The sequence below is a fragment of the Pipistrellus hanaki genome, assembly GCF_964339955.1.
Source record: "Pipistrellus hanaki genome assembly, chromosome: 15".
NCBI classification, from domain to species: Eukaryota; Metazoa; Chordata; class Mammalia; order Chiroptera; family Vespertilionidae; genus Pipistrellus; species Pipistrellus hanaki.
In genome coordinates this window covers 10650939-10668983 of record NC_140517.1, presented here as the reverse complement: position 1 = coordinate 10668983, position 18045 = coordinate 10650939, and the positions used below count along the sequence as shown (strand labels likewise).

At 58.8% G+C, this 18045-nt stretch overlaps 2 protein-coding genes across 2 annotated transcripts; both read left to right on the top strand.

The window, feature by feature from the left end:
- On the top strand, positions 1–3543 carry RRAD (RRAD, Ras related glycolysis inhibitor and calcium channel regulator). The gene is made up of 5 exons (XM_084861143.1): positions 1–353; positions 641–1031; positions 1664–1737; positions 1872–2076; positions 2888–3543. The coding sequence occupies exons 2-5, from the start codon at positions 656–658 to the stop codon at positions 3163–3165; spliced, it is 933 nt and encodes a 310-aa protein (XP_084717269.1). The 5' UTR covers positions 1–353; positions 641–655; the 3' UTR covers positions 3166–3543.
- A 3515-nt stretch (positions 3544–7058) lies between these two features.
- CDH16 (cadherin 16) lies at positions 7059–18045 on the top strand. Its single transcript, XM_084861024.1, has 18 exons — positions 7059–7127; positions 8072–8129; positions 8384–8467; positions 9096–9251; positions 9330–9468; positions 9830–9988; positions 10813–11009; positions 11585–11707; positions 11944–12094; positions 12618–12845; positions 12941–13017; positions 13344–13532; positions 13635–13876; positions 14654–14787; positions 15462–15704; positions 15869–15976; positions 16303–16419; positions 17691–18045. Exons 2-18 carry the CDS (start codon positions 8085–8087, stop codon positions 17786–17788), a joined length of 2490 nt encoding a protein of 829 aa, XP_084717150.1. The 5' UTR covers positions 7059–7127; positions 8072–8084; the 3' UTR covers positions 17789–18045.

The window sequence follows — 18045 nt, the reverse complement described above, 5'->3', positions numbered from 1 at the left end:
CACACGCACACGCACACGCACACACACTCAGACCCGGGCTTTGTCTGCCAGCCTGCCCTGTTCCGCCCCGGCGGGTGGGGCGGGGTCTCGGTGGGTGTGAGGTCCCGGGAGGAGGGTGTGGGATCCCTCCTGGGGAGAGGGGGACAGACACGTCAGCCCCAGCCCCGGCCTCGGCGTGGACGGGGGCGAGCGCGGGGGCGGGCGGAGGCTTAAATAGGCTGCTCCCGGGGCCGGACCCAGTGCGGACCGAGGAGCACCGGCGGCGACAGCATTGAGCGCGCGAGCCCGGGGCTGCGATCGGAGCGCGGGACCGTGTCCGGACCGAGTCTGTGCGCCAGCGAGCGAGCGAGGGGGTGAGTGTCCCGGCGGATCGCGGTGTGTGTGTGTGTGTGTGTGTGTGTGTGTGTGTGTGTTGGGGGGTGGTCGCAGCGTCAGGGCTGCCGATGGACCAGCCAGGAGGACGGGTCGCCAGGCAGGGCGCATGGACCTCCGCGCCTGGGGATGGGACCCCGCGGGACGTCGGTAGCGAGCATCTCGCCAGATCCCCGGGGTCGAGCAGACGCGCCGGGTGGGGTCCAGCCTCCCTTCTCCATCGCCGCCGCCGTGGCTTACCAGGCCGCCCCGATTCTTTCTTCCCCAGACGGCGTCCGACGTGATGACCCTGAACGGCGGCGGCGGCGGCGCGGCGGGCGGGAGCCGCGGCGGCGGGTGCCGGGAGCGCGAGCGCCGTCGGGGCAGCACGCCCTGGGGCCCCGCGCCGCCGCTGCACCGCCGCAGCATGCCGGTGGACGAACGCGACCTGCAGGCGGCGCTGGCTCCCGGCGCGCTGGCCGCGGCCGGCGCGGGCCCCCGCACCCGGGGCCCGAGGCTGGACTGGCCCGAGAGCTCCTCGGACTCGCTCAGCTCCGGGGGCAGCGACTCCGAGGAGGGTGTGTACAAGGTGCTGCTGCTGGGCGCGCCCGGCGTGGGCAAGAGCGCCCTGGCGCGCATCTTCGGCGGCTTAGAGGACGGGCCGGAAGCCGAGGCCGCAGGTGAGGCGCTGGGATTCCTCAAAGGAGGGGAGATTCCAGGGTGACAGGGCTAGGGACCTGGAATAAAAGTGGCACCACACAACAAGGGATTGGAAGACGCTTTCAAGAATCATGCCTCTGCCCTACCCAGCTCCCAGGGTCGGAGAAATGAAGGGAGAGGGGACCCTCGGTAGAAGAAGAAATGCTGAGGGAAGGCCCGGGGCAGACATAGGACCGCTCTAGGATGAGGCAGGACAGCCCTTCCTGCCAGATGGACAGGAACACAGCCAGAGGGAGTTTCTAGGAGAGGAGTCTTAGGTGACCAAGGCCCCCGGCGGATGTGACTAGCGGTATTCTAACTCAGGCCACTGTGGTCAGAACCACCCAGGCGACAGGTGGGCAGGGAGCGGAGGAATTGCTCGCTTGGGGAAAGGGTGTCTAGGTCAGGGTCAGGTACAGCGTGCTTCTCCTCCACCCCCAAACCCCACTTCTGTTGCCACCTAACAGCCATCAGTGGACAGGAAGGTTGGGAGGAGGGCTCTGGGGAGGAGTTGGGGTGGGTGTAGCCAGAATAGGAAGCCGGGCCCCTGGGGGTTGGGGCGGGGAGGCTTTCGGCAGCCAGCAAGTCACCTGACTACTGGCCTCCTCTCTAGGGCACACGTACGATCGCTCCATCATGGTGGACGGAGAAGAGGCATCGCTCATGGTCTATGACATTTGGGATCAGGTAGGATGCAGGCTGAGACCCAGGGCAGGGTGGGAGGGGTGAGCTGGGGGTAGGGGCCTGCTGGGAGCACCAGTTTGTAGCTGGGGCCTGAGGACTGTTGGGTAAATGTGTGTGTGTATATATATCTTCTTCAGGACGGGGGCCACTGGCTACCCGGCCACTGCATGGCCATGGGGGATGCATACGTCATCATCTATTCCGTGACGGACAAGGGCAGCTTCGAGAAGGCCTCAGAGCTGCGGGTCCAGCTGCGGCGGGCGCGGCAGACAGACGACGTGCCCATCATCCTGGTGGGCAACAAGAGCGACCTGGTGCGCTCCCGGGAGGTCTCCTTGGACGGTGAGCAGGGTAGGGGTCAGAAGGGAAGGGAGATCTTGGCTGGGCTGTGGTCCACTCAGGCTTGACTCAGCTTGAGTCCCTGGGGATCATCAGTGGCTAAAAATGTTCAGGAAGAAAACTTGTGGCGGGGAGAAGGAGAGAGCTGCTGTCCTCCCACAGGACTCCCCAAAACCTGAGAGTGCTGGGGAAAGGACCAAGGGTCACCCCAGGGCCCTCCTCTCCTGGCCTCTGAGGCCCTGGCCTGCCAGACGAGGAGTGAGGAAGAGTGCATGGAAGTAGGCCAGGAGGTCAGAGCCTGGACCCCAGGCCTGGGCCAGTCTGCAAGTAGGGCTTGCCCCTGGGGAGGACCCCGCCCTCTTGGACTGAGTACCCTCCTTTGCGGCTCCCAGAACCGAGCCCCTTAGAGGAAGCTGGCAGTGACTGGGTTACATACCCACCATTCCACTGCTCGTTCATCATGGCCTAAAACGCTAAGCTCTCCAACAAAGTTCTCATTCTCCCGCGCTGACTCCTGCAGCAGCACTTCCATTTACGTATCAGACTTCAGATTATTTTCAACAGACGAGTCTCCTTTTGTGGGCCTTTCTGAGCTCCTTCAACCCAGACACCCCGCTGGGTGACCCGCAGTCCCTGAGACCCTCCCTACAGGGTTGGGGGCGGGGCCCTTGGTTTCTGAGGACCCAGGGCTCCGCTGTCCCTTTACCCGTAGATTCCCGAGCGGTAGCTGCCATGGGGTGCCCAGGGTTGGAGGGGGCTCCTCACGCACTCACCCTTTGTTGACTGGCTTGTGCCTGTCCCCCACCTACGCCAGAGGGCCGGGCCTGCGCGGTGGTCTTCGACTGCAAGTTCATCGAGACCTCGGCGGCTCTGCACCACAACGTCCAGGCGCTGTTCGAGGGCGTCGTGCGCCAGATACGCCTGCGCAGGGACAGCAAAGAGGCCAACGCCCGCCGGCAGGCGGGCACCAGGCGGAGGGAGAGCCTGGGCAAGAAGGCGAAGCGCTTCCTGGGCCGCATCGTGGCGCGCAACAGCCGCAAGATGGCCTTCCGGGCCAAGTCCAAGTCTTGCCACGACCTCTCGGTGCTCTAGGCCTCACGGCCGCTCGCTGCGTTGTGCAGGCCATTGGACAGACTCGGTTGGCTGGCCCAGCAGACTGCCCTCGGTGCCTCAGGGCCGGCCCAGACTCCGGTGTCCCCCACCTCGTGGCCATGGACGGACAGTGCTGCCCGCGGAGGCGGCTCCCACGGGCCATCGAGGGCTGGGCCCAGGGAGGTGCTTGGCCAGGCCCACCCACGCGTGTCCCGAGCAGCAGCCGGGCCCAGCTCCCGGGACAGCTCTGTGTGTGGGGAGAGGACGCTGCCTCTCTCTCCTCCCGGTGTGCATGTATGCCCTGCAGGGTGGCTGTTCAGTGCCGTGGCTATTTGTTTACAGGCAGATTTTTTTTGTAATAAAGACTATTTCCTGATAGTTGGAGGCTGTGGACTCTTGTGTTTCCTCCTGGGAGGGGAGGGGCCGCAGGAACCGGCAGGCACAGGGCTCCCAACGTGTGTGGCCCTGACTATCCTAAGGTTTGGGTCCAGATGTAGCCAGCTGAGTCAGAGGGGGCAGGTGTGAGTGGGGCCTGTTCTGGGGTCCCAGCAGCAGCAGGAGACATGAATCCCTCCCTCCCACGTGTTATCCAGATTCTTCTCTTGCGCTGGGGCCTGGCATTGCCCATTGGTTGAGGGTTCAATTACTCCCTGTGTATAAGGGAAACCAAGGCTGCCCAAGGGACCTCACCCTGCCCCAAGTCTCATGGCCAAATTAGAACCCTGGGTTTGGCCCTCCAGCTGGTGTCTCTACCCTGCTCCCTCCAGAGGGGCTGGAAATGCACCGGGCACGGGGTGGGGGAGTAGGGGTTGGGGTGCTGGTGGTGGTGGCTGTGAGAGACTTCAAGACTCCCCGGCTTGTTAAGGGTGAGGTGAGGAAGGCACATCTTGTGGACTTGACTCTGAATAGATCCCGCCTCCTGGCTGAGGCTGGGCTACGGAGGGGCCTCCCTGTTCCCTCCACTGTGAGTGGCCCGGCCAGAACATCCCCTGCTTATGGCATTGGCAGGAACAGGTCCCTGGAGCCCTCCCAGCCTGGAAGGAGAGGCCTTGCGTCTGTGTGGGAATGTGTGCACGGTCACAGAGAGAAACGAGCCTGTCCCCTCCCCCCTCCCCCCATTCACACCCAGAAAGGGGAGCTCTTAGGGGCACAGGTGCCTGCAGTGATGTAGGTTGCTTCAGGAACAAGCGCCCCCCCTGAGCAATGGCAGAGAGGACATTGAAGTGCTTGCCCGAGGCCCCATAGGTAGAAGCGGCTGAAGGGACTGGCATTTGGAATGGGGTGTGCGGGTTTCCAGAGCTTGGAGGCAGCCTGGGGCAAGGCTGGCAGTTTCTGAGAAGGTCCCCGGCCAGAGACCATCCATTAGTTCAGGTTGTTCATTCCACTGGGAGCCCGCGCAGCCTGGTTAGAGCCCGGGCTGCCCTTGTCCAATGGCAGGAGGAAGTTTAAAGGCTGCTCCTCAGAGTCTGGGACCTCTGTGACTCACCCACATGCCCCACCAGGGCAATGATAACAGATCAAAGTTTCTGCTGCTCCCCCCTCCCTCAGCATACCTCGAGGCATGTGGATTTCTCAGGCAGGTAAAGGTCTTGACCTGAAGAAGAATCCAGACCTTCCTGCTTCTGCCACTTATTGGCTGTGTGACCCTCGGCAAGCCACTCAGCCTCTCTGTGCCCCAGGGTGTGACATGGGGATGATGTGTTCTTCAGAACACAGAACAGAGTGGAATAATGAAACCATGTGCTGAGAGCAGGCACATTGTAGGAGCTTAACATACCCTCAACACCCCCACATTGCACTGCTCTAGGCTGGGGTGCCCGGGGTGACCCCGAGGCAGGCACACAGCTTGTGACAAGCAAGACTGGGTGCAGTTGAGGGGTCCTGGCCCAGCCTCCTGCCGGGAGGAATTAACCAGATATAGAGTGGGCAGGACCCGGGGGAGACCATGGGAAGCTCCGAGGACAAGGAAAGATTAGAGACCTTAGGTCAGGACCTTTCCCACCCTCCCCCCTGGTTCTGGACTCCCAGGCCCCAGAAGCTCCTCTCGGCTCTGCTTGGCTGCCTCCCTGGGGGAAGGGCCCCTGGGCAGCCCTGCAATTCTCTCAAGGTCACCTGAGCTGGCTCAGTCCTCTCTTTCCGCCTCAGAGGCACGCGACAGTCTGTTGTCTCAGCGTTTTCAGTGTCCAGGGATTAGTGCAAGCACTTAAGGAGTATCAGGGGATCTCACAGGCCATTGTGCCCTCACCCATTCCCCACTGTGGGTGGTCTGGAGCCCTGAATGCCCAGTTCAGGGGGCGCACTGCTCCTCTCTCCTTCGAGTACAAACCTCAGCGCCTTGTCCTTGTTCCACAGGGCAGGGGGGAGCTGCTGAGGCTGGGCAAGGACCAGTCACAGCGGGGTCCATGCAGGCTGTCCTGGAGACAGGCTCTCCGTCAGACAGAAGAGACAGACAGTAACAATCTGGTGCCCTCTCTGCATTGGTAGAGATAGCTCATAGCATGGGGTGGGGGTATTCTCAGAGAAGCCTGAACACACCTGGGGGCGCAGGGAAGGTTTCCTGGAGAAGGGAATAGGAGCCGAGTACTGGCACCTGAGCAGATGCTCACCAGGCAAATGAAGTGGTGGGAAGGGCATCCAAACGAAAGGAACAGAGCGGGCCAAGGTGGAGCTGCAGAAGGTGCGTGAGGGAGAAGTGGGACTGAATCTGGAGCCATAGAAAAAGTTGCCGAGGCCAGTTTGGCTCAATGGATAGAGCGTCAGCTTGGGGACTGAAGGGTCCCGGGTTCGATTCCGGTCAGGGGCATGTACCTTGGTTGCGGGCATATCCCCAGTGGGGGGTGTGCAAGAGGCAGCTGATCGATGACTCTCTCTCATCGATGTTTCTAGCTCTCTGTCTCTCTCCCTTCCTTTCTGAAAAAATCAATAGAATATATTTTTTTTAAAAGAAGAAAATAAAAGAAAAAGTAGTCGTCTCTCCATTTCCATGGGAGATTGGTTCCAGAACTCCCCAGGATACCAAACCCAGGGATGCTCAAGTCCCTTATATAAATAAATGCTGCAGCATTTGCACATAACCTATGCACATCCTCCTGTTTACTTTATTTATTTATTTTTATATATTTTATTGATTCTTTTTACAGAGAGGGAGGGAGAGAGATAGTTAGAAACATCGATGAAAGAGAAACATGCATCAGCTGCTTCCTGCACACCCCCTACTGGGGATGTGCCCGCAACCAAGGTACATGCCTTTGACTGGAATCGAACCTTCAGTCCACAGGCCGACGCTCTATCCACTGAGCCAAACCACTTAGGGCCTCACATATACTTTAAGTCATCTCTATCATATCTAATATATTTTATGATCATCTTGCAATACCTAATATTTAAATCATTTTACAAAACCTAACACAATGGAAGTGCTATGTGAATAGTTGTTATACTGTATTGTTCAGGGAATAATGAGAAGGAAAAAATGTCTGTACTTATTTAGTAAGATGTAACCATTGTAGGCCTAACTACACATCAACAACATCATTTCTTTTTAAAAATATTTTTGACCTATGCTTTGTTGAATCTGCGGATGCGAAACCCACAGACGGTACTGTCCAGGCCCAGAGGGCTAAGAAGTGCCCGCTGGGCTGTGTAGGAGTGCCAGGAGGAAGATCTCCCCACCTCCTGGGGCTGGCAGTGATGGATGCTGAGCAGCCCCCAGCTTTGCAAAGTCAATGAGTAACCTGGGAGGCTGGGCAAGGCCGGGCCTATCCACTGAGCCAAACCAGACAGTTCTCCATTCCTGAGCAAGCTTGGCGTGGCGGGACCGCCTACCTGCTCAAGTGTACGCCCTGCCTGCTCAAGTGTCTGCCCTGCCCTGCTCCACCCAGCCAGGTCCAGCCTGCACTCCTTGGAGGAAAACCTGCTCACCTGGCAGCTGGACCCAGGGAGCCAGCTTTGGGCACCAGCAGGTGAAGGCCTGGGCGCTGGGGGTGGAGGGTGGGCAGGGCTGAGGTGGGGTTGGGGGGGAGGGAAGGAGAAACACTGCCTTGTCCTCCCGCCATCCAGGGGAGACCGGCGTGGTTGTCCGCGCTCCGTGTGCCCAGCGCCACGCGGAGTGCTGGGAAATGCCAAGAGGAGGGCAGGGTTCCTCCCCCGAGGGGACTCGGAGTGTGCAGGATGGCAGTGGAAGGAAGAACGGTCCTGGAGATCCTGAACCAAGAGTCCTCTCTCTGTTCCAGGAGGAATTCTCCTGTGGTTCATTAATCCTCTGTGACCTTGGCCAGGCCCTGTCCTTCAGGCCTTGCCTGCAACATGAGGCAATTGCTGGCATCAGGGTCTTTCCAAACGTGTGTGATTTTTCAGGGCTGCTGGGAAATTGCCACTCTGGGGTCTGCGATGTGGGGAGGCTAAGGCGGGAAGGAGACAAAGGTCTAGAGATGGAAGTCCCACGGTTCCTGTGAGGCAGGGCGGCTGGGCCTGGGGGGTCTTGGTGTGTCTGACTGAATGTCTGGACACTACTCTGCCAGCAATGGGGAGCCACGGGCCCTTCTAAGGGGAGGAAGAGGAGGCCAGTCTGTCATGAAGTCCCTCTGTCGATGTATTTGGAATAAGCTAAGGCAGGGGACGCGGGTGGTGGCAGTGTCCACGTGGGTGGGCCGGGGAGGGCAGCTTTGAGAGTGGCTGGTACAGCATGGAAAGACAGGGGCCAGGAGGAGGCCTGCCTGCTTGCCCCACGGTGATCAACTAGGAGGAGGTTCAGCTGAAGGAGAGACAGTCACAACCCATGGCCCTTGGGGAAGCCATGGCCTGGAGCTGAGAGGGGATGACGAGAGGAATACTTGCTAGGGGACAGGGGTGGGAGGGGCCTCCTGCCCACCCATCTGGGCTGGATCCTCACTGCCGCGTCCCTCAGGCCCGTCCTGACCATGGTCCCTGCCTGGCTGTGGCTGCTTTGGCTGTCCATCCCCCAGGTGAGCTGAACCCTGCTTCCCTCCTTCCGATCCTGGCTTTGGGGTGGGCACCCTTGCTCCGCACTCCACCTGGACCAGTTACACCTGCCACCGATGGTAGTAGTTGGGGGCAGGGGGTCAGAGCTGGCTATGGGGATCGTGAGGGTGGGTATGGCCAGGTCCAGGGAAGAGGCAGAAATTCCCCGTCCCTATTAGGTCCCCAGGGCCACGCCAGGAAGACAGAGCCTGGTGACAAGGTGAGAATCCTCCCACAGGCTCTCCCCGAGGCCCAGCCTGCAGAGCTGCGTGTGGAAGTCCCAGAAAACTATGGCGGAAATTTCCCCCTGTACCTGACCAAGGTGAGCTTGGCCAAGGTGTGCCTGACCACGATGGCTGCCCTCCCCCAAACCCCGCCTGCTTCCCTTCCTCCAGTACTCCTTTCCCTTCCTGCTCTGGCTTACTTTTAAACCGGGTTCCCTGGAGAATATGCAATAGAGCATGTATGACTGGCAAGATTTTAATTCCAGGAGAAAGTAGATCTTTAAGTTAAAGAATGAAGTATTGGGCCGAAACTGGTTTGGCTCAGTTGATAGAGCGTCAGCCTGTGGACTGAAGGTCCCAGGTTCGTTTCCGGTCAAGGGCATGTACCTTGGTTGTGGGCACATCTCCAATAGGGGGTGTACAGGAGGCAGCTGATCGATGTTTCTCTCTCATCGATGTTTCTAACTATCCCTTTCTCTTCCTCTCTGTAAAAAAGTTAATAAAATATATATATATTTTAAAAAGAATGAAATATTGGAGGATGAGTTTCAGGCTTTAGAAAGAAGGGCAGGGAGTATCAGGGAGCATCAGATACAGGTGTGAATCTCAGTCCTGTTCCTGGCTGTGTGGCCTCAGTCTCCCCACCTATACAATGGGGCCATTGGGTGGAGGGGGCCTCCCCCAGGCCTGGCCTCCACCCCCTTCACCTCTGTTCTCCCCCACCAGCTGCCACTACCCCGTGGGGAGACTGAGGGCCAGATCGTGCTGTTAGGAAACTCAGGCACGGCAGCTGAGAGCCCCTTCGCTGTGGATGCCGAAACCGGCTTCCTGCAGGTGACCAGAGCCCTGGACCGAGAGGAACAGTCGGAGTACCAGCTACAGGTAGGGCTGGGTCAGGTGTAGGGGGTGGGGGGGAGCAGCGAAAGCAGGGCGGGGCACTAACTACCCTCCCCCCTGCAGGTCACCCTGGAGACTGAGGATGGACGTGTCTTGTGGGGCCCACAGCTTGTGCTTGTGCATGTGAAGGATGAAAATGACCAGGTGCCCCGTTTCTCCCAGGCCATCTACAGCGTCCAGCTGAGCCAGGGCACCAGGCCTGGTGAGTGAGTGGTCAGGGCAGCCAGCTCATGGCAAGGTCAGGTGAGCACTAATGGAAGAGCAGAGGGTAAAGAGATGGTCAGAGGCAGCGTACGAACAGGGCAGCCATGGTCCAAGCGGACTTCTTCCATTTCTGTCCCATCCTGCACCCCTCTGTGACATGGAGGGTCCTCAGGTGAGTCCCATCCACCTTGGCCTCAGTTTGCTCACCTGTGAAGTGGGGTGAAAAGCTGTGGCTTGCCTTGACACGATGTCCTGAGATGATGATGGCTATGGAAGGAAGGACCAGGAAGAGAAGGGGAGGCCTGGGAGACTCTCCCATCCTCCACAGCCCTTAGGGTCTGCCCTCTCCACCATACCAGGCACTCCCTTCCTCTTCCTGGAGGCTTCGGATGAGGATGAGCCGGGAACAGCCAACTCAGATCTCCGGTTCCACATCCTGAGCCAGGCCCCGGCTCAGCCTTTCCCAGACATGTTCCAGCTGGAGCCTCAGCTGGGGGCGCTGGCCCTCAGCCCTAAGGGTGAGCCTCAGCCAGGTGTGATGGGGAGGGAGATTTGGGGACAGCTGGGGAAGGACGGGTTGGGGCTTGAGAAATAAAGGAGGAGGAAAGAACATTCTAGATGGAGAGTTTCAAGGCAAAAAGGCCATGCTTGAACCATGTAGGGGGGCAGGATCAGGCATGGAGAGTTAAGAAATGGTGTGGATGGAGGGCTTCAGCCTTACGCTCTGGAGACCTGGGCCTGAAGGACAAAGATAAGAGAGACCTCAGGGGCTGTAACCTAGGACATTGCTCAGAATGACAGCAAGAGAGGCCTGCACCATGGAGCTCAGACCAAAGGCATGGTCGGGGGTAGGAAAAAAGCCAGTCATATACCCACCCACCTGGCCACCCATTCACTCATCTACCACTCAACCGCATATGCAGTCCTTTTACCCAAACATCCATCTAAACGAACTCATCCACACACCCAAATCCCCGTCCATCTTACTGCTCCCCAAACTCCAATCCATTCACCCACCTAGTCAACCCATCCATTCATCCAACTGGTCATCTACTCATCTACTCATTCACGCATGTACTCTTCCCACCCCTGTCCTGGTGATCCACCCATCCAGCCCATCAATCTTTCATTGTGTGGATAGTTATGGAAGTGACTTTGCAAACTTCAGGTCCTAGTTGGATGCTCACAAGAATGCTCAAAATCCTTCCCTTCTCTTGGTCAAGAGAGTATCCTGAACAGATGCTGTATGGTTTGGCTTTGGGTTTGGTACCTTGCCGAGAAGGTGCCCTGAACTCCTGCTCCCTAGCCCCCCGCTCCGCTGACCACACCCTTTCTCCTCTAGGAAGCGCCAGTCTAGACCAGGCTCCAGAGGGATCCTACCAGCTGTTGGTACAGGTCAAGGATATGGGTGACCAGGCCTCAGGTCACCAGGCCACAGCTACTGTAAATATCTCCATAGTAGAGAGCACCTGGCTGCCCCTAGATCCTATCCACCTGGCAGAAAACCTCAAAGTTCCGTACCCACATCCTATTTCCCAGGTGAGTACATGGTCTTCAGTGGCTGAAGTAGCCCCATGGATGGTGCAGCTGGACCTGAGCCCCATGGAGATTTTGGGGGTGGATCGGGGGCCCAGCTTGACCCCACATCCTCTCCTACCTGTGCTCTTCCCTCCACTATCCCCATCAGTTCTCATTCAAGGCCCTGGGACCCTCTGGCAGGTGTGGCTCTGTGCTGGGATGTCCTGAGCTTGCCTCAGGGAGAACAGCTGCCACCCCGCCCCCCCTGCTGTGCCCTACTGCCCTGGGGATTGTCACTCAGGCCAGGAATGTCTCAGGCCTCCTCGAGGAATGCCCTAGGGTCAGGCACTGCCTGAGGCAAGAGAGTCAAACAACCTGGTCATTCAGGCACTTTGGGGCAGGGCAAAGCCACCATGGGACTGCGACATCCACAAGTGCCCCAAATGGAAGTACCCTACCTGGATTCAGGGATGACAGCAACTTGCCTTGGATCACACAGGAATCGGGTCACACAGGAATGATTGGAAAATAAGGGCCGGCTCACGCTGTTCCTGCCTCTCACCCTGGGGTGCCCTCATGCTGTGTCCCCCTCCCAGGTACACTGGAGTGGTGAGAATGTCCATTATTACCTGGAGAGCCAGCCCCCTGGACCCTTCGATGTGGATACAAAAGGGAAACTCTACGTGACCATGGAGCTGGACCGAGAATCCCAGGCTGAGGTGAGGTGAGGTGAGGTGAGGGGGAAGCCAGCAGGGCAGGCTAAGGGGTGCTTGGTCATTGTCTGGTTGGCTTCTGGGGGTGTCACCCCCCACCCCCCGCACACACAGGCACTGAGGCAGTGAGAGAGCACCAAGGAGAGCTGGGGCTGGCCACCGGAAGGGAACCCAGACCCAGGCTGGAGCTGCCCTTGGCTTTCAACTGAAGCCTTTCCCCTCCCCCTGAACTGCCCACTTAGTACCTGCTCCAGCTGCGGGCTCAGAATACCCACGGAGAGGACTACACGGAACCTCTGAAGCTGCAGGTGGTGGTGATGGATGAGAACGACAACGCGCCTGTTTGCCCCCCACGTGGCCCCCCAATCAGCATCCCTGAGCTCAGTCCCGCAGGTGGGTATAGGCCTTGTTGGGGGCTGGAGGAGGGGTGAAGTATCTATGAACCATCCCATCATGCTCTTCTTTGGGATGGGGCCAGCCTCAATGACCTCCACGACACACACACACACACACACACACACACACACACACACACACAGACTCATGAGCTCAGGTTCGGTCCAGCACAAAAGAGGAATGGGTTTATGGATAATAAAGAACATTATAAACTGGTGAACCAAAAGATAGATATAGAGACAGTAAAGCAACAAGCAGACTGTCAAATTACAGCGGGGAGGGGAGGGAGATCTGGGGGAGATAAGAGATCAACCGAAGGACTTGTATACATGCGTATAAGTACAACCGACGGACACAAAACCCTGGGGAGGGAGGGCATGTGTGGGAGGGGGGAGGGGCAATGGTAAGATATATACACAGATAATAATGTAATAAATAAATAAATAAATAAAGAAGAATGGGTGACGTGAGGCCTCCAGGCTGGGCCCTGGTCCCACCCATGTGGGTGCTGTCTTTGCAGGCACCAAGGTGACAACGGTGCTGGCAGAGGACCTGGATGCCCCTGGTTCCCCCAATTCCCATGTTGTGTATCGGCTGCTGAGCCCTGAGCCTGAGGAGGGAACAGAGGGCAGAGCCTTCGAGCTAGACTCTACCTCAGGCAGTGTGACGCTCGGAGCTGTCCCGCTCCGTGCCGGCCAGGACATCGCTCTGCAGGTACTAGCTGTTGACCTAGGAGGAGCAGAGGGCGGTAAGTGCTCTGACAGTGACCCCGATGATGACCCAGGCTCCCTGCCCCCCTTTGTTCCTATCCTGGCCTCCCCAACATGCCCTCCCCTGCCTCAGGTCTCAGCAGCACGTGTGAGGTCATGGTCACCATCACGGACATCAATGACCATGCTCCAGAGTTCACCACGTCCCAGGTGAGCAGGGGCAGGGGAGGAGACCTTGGGGAGGTGCTGATGGGGGGACTCACGGCCCATCCAAATGTCTCCAGATTGGCCGAAACCAGTTTGGCTCAGTGGATAGAGCGTCGGCCTGCGGACTGAAAGGTCCCGGGTTCAATTCCGGTCAAGGGCATGTACCTTGGTTGTGGGCACATCCCCAGTAGAGGGTGTGCAGGAGGCAGCTGGTTGATGTTTCTCTCTCATCGATGTTTCTAACTCTCTATCCCTCTCTCTTCCTCTCTGTAAAAAATCAATAAAATATATTTTAAAAAAACAAAACAAAAAAACCCAAATGTCTCCAGATGGAGCCCATCAGCCTCCCTGAGGACACAGAGCCTGGGACTCTGGTGGCCACACTCATGGCTACCGATGGCGACCTTGAGCCTGCCTTCCGCCGCATGGACTTTGCCATCAAGGCGGGGGATGTCCACGAGACCTTCGGCCTGAAATGGGAGCCCGATTCTGGCCATGTCCGACTACTCCTTCTCAAGGTAAAGGGCGTAGGATAGGGAAAGGGCACACACCTACACACATGCATGTATCAGGGAGCCCCAATCCAGCCCACACAGTGACCCAGGCCCCGATGGTTCCAGAACCTCAGCTATGAGACGGCTCCGAGTTACCAGCTGGTGGTGGTGGTGCGGAGCGAGGCGGAGCTGGTGGGGCCGGGCCCAGGCCCTGGAGCCACAGCCACGGTGACAGTGCTGGTGGAGAAGGTGGTGCCGCTCCCCAAGTTCAACCGGGAGAGCTACGAGGCCAGCGTCCCAGTCAGCACCCCCGCCGGCTCCCTCCTGCTGACCCTCCGGCCCTCAGACCCCATGAGCAGTCCCCTCAGGTGAGTCAGAAGCCCAGCCCCTCCCTTGGGCTGGAGCTCCCCTCCCCTGCTCCCCAGAGCTTCAGAGGCAACTCAAAACTCCTCAGACCTGCCAAAACCGGTTTGGCTCAGTGGATAGAGCGTCAGCCTGCGGACTGAAAGGTCCCAGGTTCGATTCCGGTCAAGGGCATGTACTTTGGTTGCGGGCACATCCCCAGTAGAAGTTGTGTCAGAGGCAGCTGATCAATGATTCTCTCTCATTGATGTTTCTAACTATCCCTCTCTCTTCCTCTCTGTAAGAAATCAATTAAATATATTAAAAAAAAAAAAAAAAAAAAAAAAGACAAAAACTCCTCAGACCTGGCTAATGCCCAGGTGGTGACTCCTTGGGGAGGATCAGGGCTGGATGAGCTGGACAGGACATGAAGGGGGGTATTTGGACCCCATGAGAGCTCAGACGGTGCCTCCTCCCGCTGCCAGACTGGGCCTCCTCCAGCATCCTTGTCCAGTCTGCTGCCCAATCCTGGTCCCTTCATGGGGTAACCTGGGACTGGTAGAGTTGAACCCCTCAGGCTCTGAGAGTCCCTCTCCTACCAACAATACCTGTGGTTCAAGCCCTGCCCCCCAATAAGTCCCTGAAGCTGGAGAGACGAGGTACCCCAGGGAACTGCTGCCACCCCCAAGTCACAGAGAGGGTATGGAACTTGAACAGGCCACACGGCCCTGGAGGTCTCTCAGCAAGATCCCCCATCTATGATCCCAGTGCGTCCTCCAACCCCCGTCTTCTCTGGGCCTCAGGTTCTCCCTGGTCAACGACTCAGAGGGCTGGCTCTGCATCAAGGAGGGCTCCGGGGAGGTGCACACGGCCCGGCCCTTGCAGGGCGCCCGGCCCGGGGACATGTACAGGGTGCTCGTGGAGGCCCAGGATGCAGGTACACACAGGCAGGGGTGGGGCCTCTGGGAGGGACACAAGCCTCAGACAGACAGGCGGATAGGCAGGACAGAACTGCCCCCGCTGGGCGCTTGCTGGCATATACTCTGCCCCAGGCAGGGAGGAGGGTGGAGGGGCTGGGTCCAGCGTCCCTCTCTGAGAATGCGTGGCCTCTGCCCCCCTCTCATACCACCCTCTTGCTATCCCCCAGCCCTGTCCCTTATTCTCTCCGCCCCCCCCCCCCCGCCCCCCAGGGCTTCTCAGGCATACTGGCTTCAGACTGGGAGCGGAGGGAGGGGCTGGGCGGATGGAAAGAGGACGGGGGAGCTCTCCTGGGGCAGAGAAGCCCGAATGGGACGCTGAGGCCAGGTGTGGCGGATTCTGAGTGACGTTGCTGGGCCCTGGCACCAGCCGTGGGGCTGGCGGTGAGTGGGGCAGCGAGCACAAGCCTGGCATCCAGAAAAGCACAGAAAGCAAGGTGTGGCGGCTGTTCGGATAGTGACTTGAGTGAAGTACCTTGTGAGGAAGAGAGCGGTGTGGGAGGATGATGATGGGGATGGAGAGGAGGGGGTGGAATGGAGGGAGGGACGGTGGCGGGGGAATCAGCAGGGTGAGTCTGATGGGGACTCCAGATTCGAGCCCGGGCCAGCCCGGCCATCACCGCCTCCTCTGCAGATGAGCCGACACGGAGGGCCGTGGTGAGCCTCGTGATCCACTTCCTGAAGGCCGCGTCTGCCGCCGCCCCAACGCTGCCCCTGGTGCCCGCCCGCCACCTCTGCACACCCCGCAAGAACCATGGAGTGGTTGTCAGCGGGGCCAGGGAGGACGCGGACCTGGCTGATGGGCACGGTCCCTACCATTTTGCCCTTGGTCCCAACCCCACGGTGCAGCGGGACTGGCGCATCCAGCCTCTCAACGGTGCGTGGTGGGGGAGGGGAGGATGCAGGGGCCCAGGCCGGGAGGGGGTGACGCTTGAAGTGAGATGCCCTTCCTCGGTGGGGCTGGGGCTGGGCTTAGGGGGAGCGGCCCCCGGAGGGCCTGGACGGGCCAGTGATTCTGACCCCTGTTTATGGTTCCAACAGGTTCCCATGCCTACCTCACCTTGGCCCTGCACTGGGTGGAGCCACGTGAATACTCTATCCCCGTGGTTGTCAGCCACAATGACCGGATGTGGCAGCTTCTGGTCCGAGGTGAAGCCAGGGCTCTGGTGGAGCTGCAGTTCCAGAGGGAACTCCTGGAGGCAGGCGGGGAGGCTGGGTACATGTGTTTGCATGCTCACCTGGGCAGCATGTGCCTGGGCTCACCTGCACATCTGTGGCTGGGCGTACAGACTCCTGCATGCAGGCTCACACACAGAGGAGCAGGCATGCTCTCCCCATGCGCAAATACACGCATGTCCACAAACACACACACACCAGCCAGCTGGGCCAGGTGGGGAGCTCCAAACAGCTGCGGAGACCCCACTACCACCCACCACTTTTAACGCTCTCCTCTCTCCTCTCTTGTCCGCCCGCAGTGATCGTGTGCCGGTGCAACGTGAAGGGGCAGTGCATGCTCAAGGTGGGCCGCATGCAGGGCATGCCCACGAAGCTGTCGGCAGTGGGCATCCTCGGGGGCACCCTGTTGGCAATAGGTAATGGCGAGGGGGTATCCTGCAGGGAGGAGGGTGATGGATAGCCGGAGCCACAGCCTCCGGATAAGCAGTGTCTGTGTCCCCTTGGTGCTCTGCCCGCTGGAGAAATCCCCCCAACTCTCCTAGTCATCATGCTTTTGCCTCCCGTTATCACCTCACCCCGTCATCGTTGATAACAGCATTTACTGCTACATTATTACACAGTGACTGTGCGTCGGGCCCTTTGCCAAGCATAGCGTTGTCCCATCCAATCATTCCCACAGCCCCGTGAGGTAGATCCTGGCATCTCCCCATTCCCCAGATAAAGTCCATGAGGCTCAGAGAGGTTAAGTAGCTTGTCCGAGGTTACACAGCCAGGGTGTGGCCGAGCCCCGGTCTTTCTAGCTTAATTCCTTCAGGCCACGCCTCCCTCTCAATCCCCTTCTTTTCCTTTTCCTTTTTTAAAAATTTCTTTATTGATTAAGGTATCACATAATTGTCCTCTTCCCCCCATTCCCATCCCAAACCCCTCCCCATGTATTTCCCCCACCCCCAGCCCCCGCCATTGTCCATGACCACTGGCTAGGCTTATATGCATGCACACAAGTCCTCTGGTTGATCTCTCCTTCTTGCCCCCACCCTCCCTCTCTTATTTCCTTTAGCTCCCCTAAATTTTTTCCTGGCTGGTTTTCTTGGCTGGTAGCAGATTGCTACACTACAATGTGCCTTTCTTTCTTTCTTTCTTTCTTTTTTTTAATATTTATTTTTTATTTCAGAGAGGAAGGGAGATGGAGAGAGAGAAAAACATCAATGATGAGAGAGAATCACGTAACAGCTGCCTCCTGCATGCCCCCTAACTGGGGATTGAGCCCCCAACCCTGGCAAGTGCCCTTGGCTGGAATTGAACCCGGGATCCTTCAGTCCACAGGCGGGTGCTCTATCCACTGAACCAAACCAGCTGGGGCTACAGTGTGCTTTCCTCTCAGAGGTCCATGGGAACAACCCATTGGCTTTCAGATGACTCCCACCCAAGCTGTTCCGAAGAGAAAGGGACCTTGGAGGCTGGGGAGCTCTGGGTGGCCTGTGGGGGGGCGTGGCCTGGTGAGAGCCGAGCAGGCTGAGCAGCCAGGCTTCCTCAGGCACCAGGACCACAGGGTCCTGCCAGCCCAGCCTCAGGGATGCTGGCTGGGGAATGCTGGTCCTCATGAAACCAATACCAATGGCCGGGAGTCCCTATGGACAAGTCCCATGGCCCCTCCTGAAGGCTGATCCATCCCACTCGGGCCCCTCAGGCATCTTCCTCGCCCTCATCTTCACCCACTTGGCTCTGGCGAGGAAGAAGGAGCTGGACCAGCCGGCGGACAGTGTGCCCCTGAAGACGGCGGTGTGAGTGGTCCAGGCCGTCCCGGCTGCGAGGCTGGCCTCTGACTCCATCTGAATCTCCCGGGAGAGGGCCCAGCACTACAGCCCCCTGGGGCCCGGTCAGACCAGGAGCCCTTCGCCTGCCCTGGGGTGGAGGCAACGTCACCAGACGTGTCTGCACACGGACTTTGTGGGCTGCCCGTGGGAGCGCTCCGAATGGCGGCGTGTTTTTCCAATAATAAAACCTCAGAGAACGGGCGTGGGCCCTAGGAGACACAGGTGTCC

What these genes read in the sequence shown, in the direction of transcription:
- RRAD (XM_084861143.1), top strand. Translation starts at nt 656, where the DNA reads ATGACCCTGAACGGCGGCGGCGGCGGCGCGGCGGGCGGGAGCCGCGGC. An exon ending in GCCGGAAGCCGAGGCCGCAG is followed by an intron (nt 1,032 to 1,663) that starts GTGAGGCGCTGG and finishes CCTCCTCTCTAG; the next exon opens with GGCACACGTACGATCGCTCC. An exon ending in TCTATGACATTTGGGATCAG is followed by an intron (nt 1,738 to 1,871) that starts GTAGGATGCAGG and finishes TATCTTCTTCAG; the next exon opens with GACGGGGGCCACTGGCTACC.
- CDH16 (XM_084861024.1), top strand. Translation starts at nt 8,085, where the DNA reads ATGGTCCCTGCCTGGCTGTGGCTGCTTTGGCTGTCCATCCCCCAG. An exon ending in GAGCCAGGGCACCAGGCCTG is followed by an intron (nt 9,469 to 9,829) that starts GTGAGTGAGTGG and finishes CCACCATACCAG; the next exon opens with GCACTCCCTTCCTCTTCCTG. An exon ending in GTGGCAGCTTCTGGTCCGAG is followed by an intron (nt 15,977 to 16,302) that starts GTGAAGCCAGGG and finishes GTCCGCCCGCAG; the next exon opens with TGATCGTGTGCCGGTGCAAC.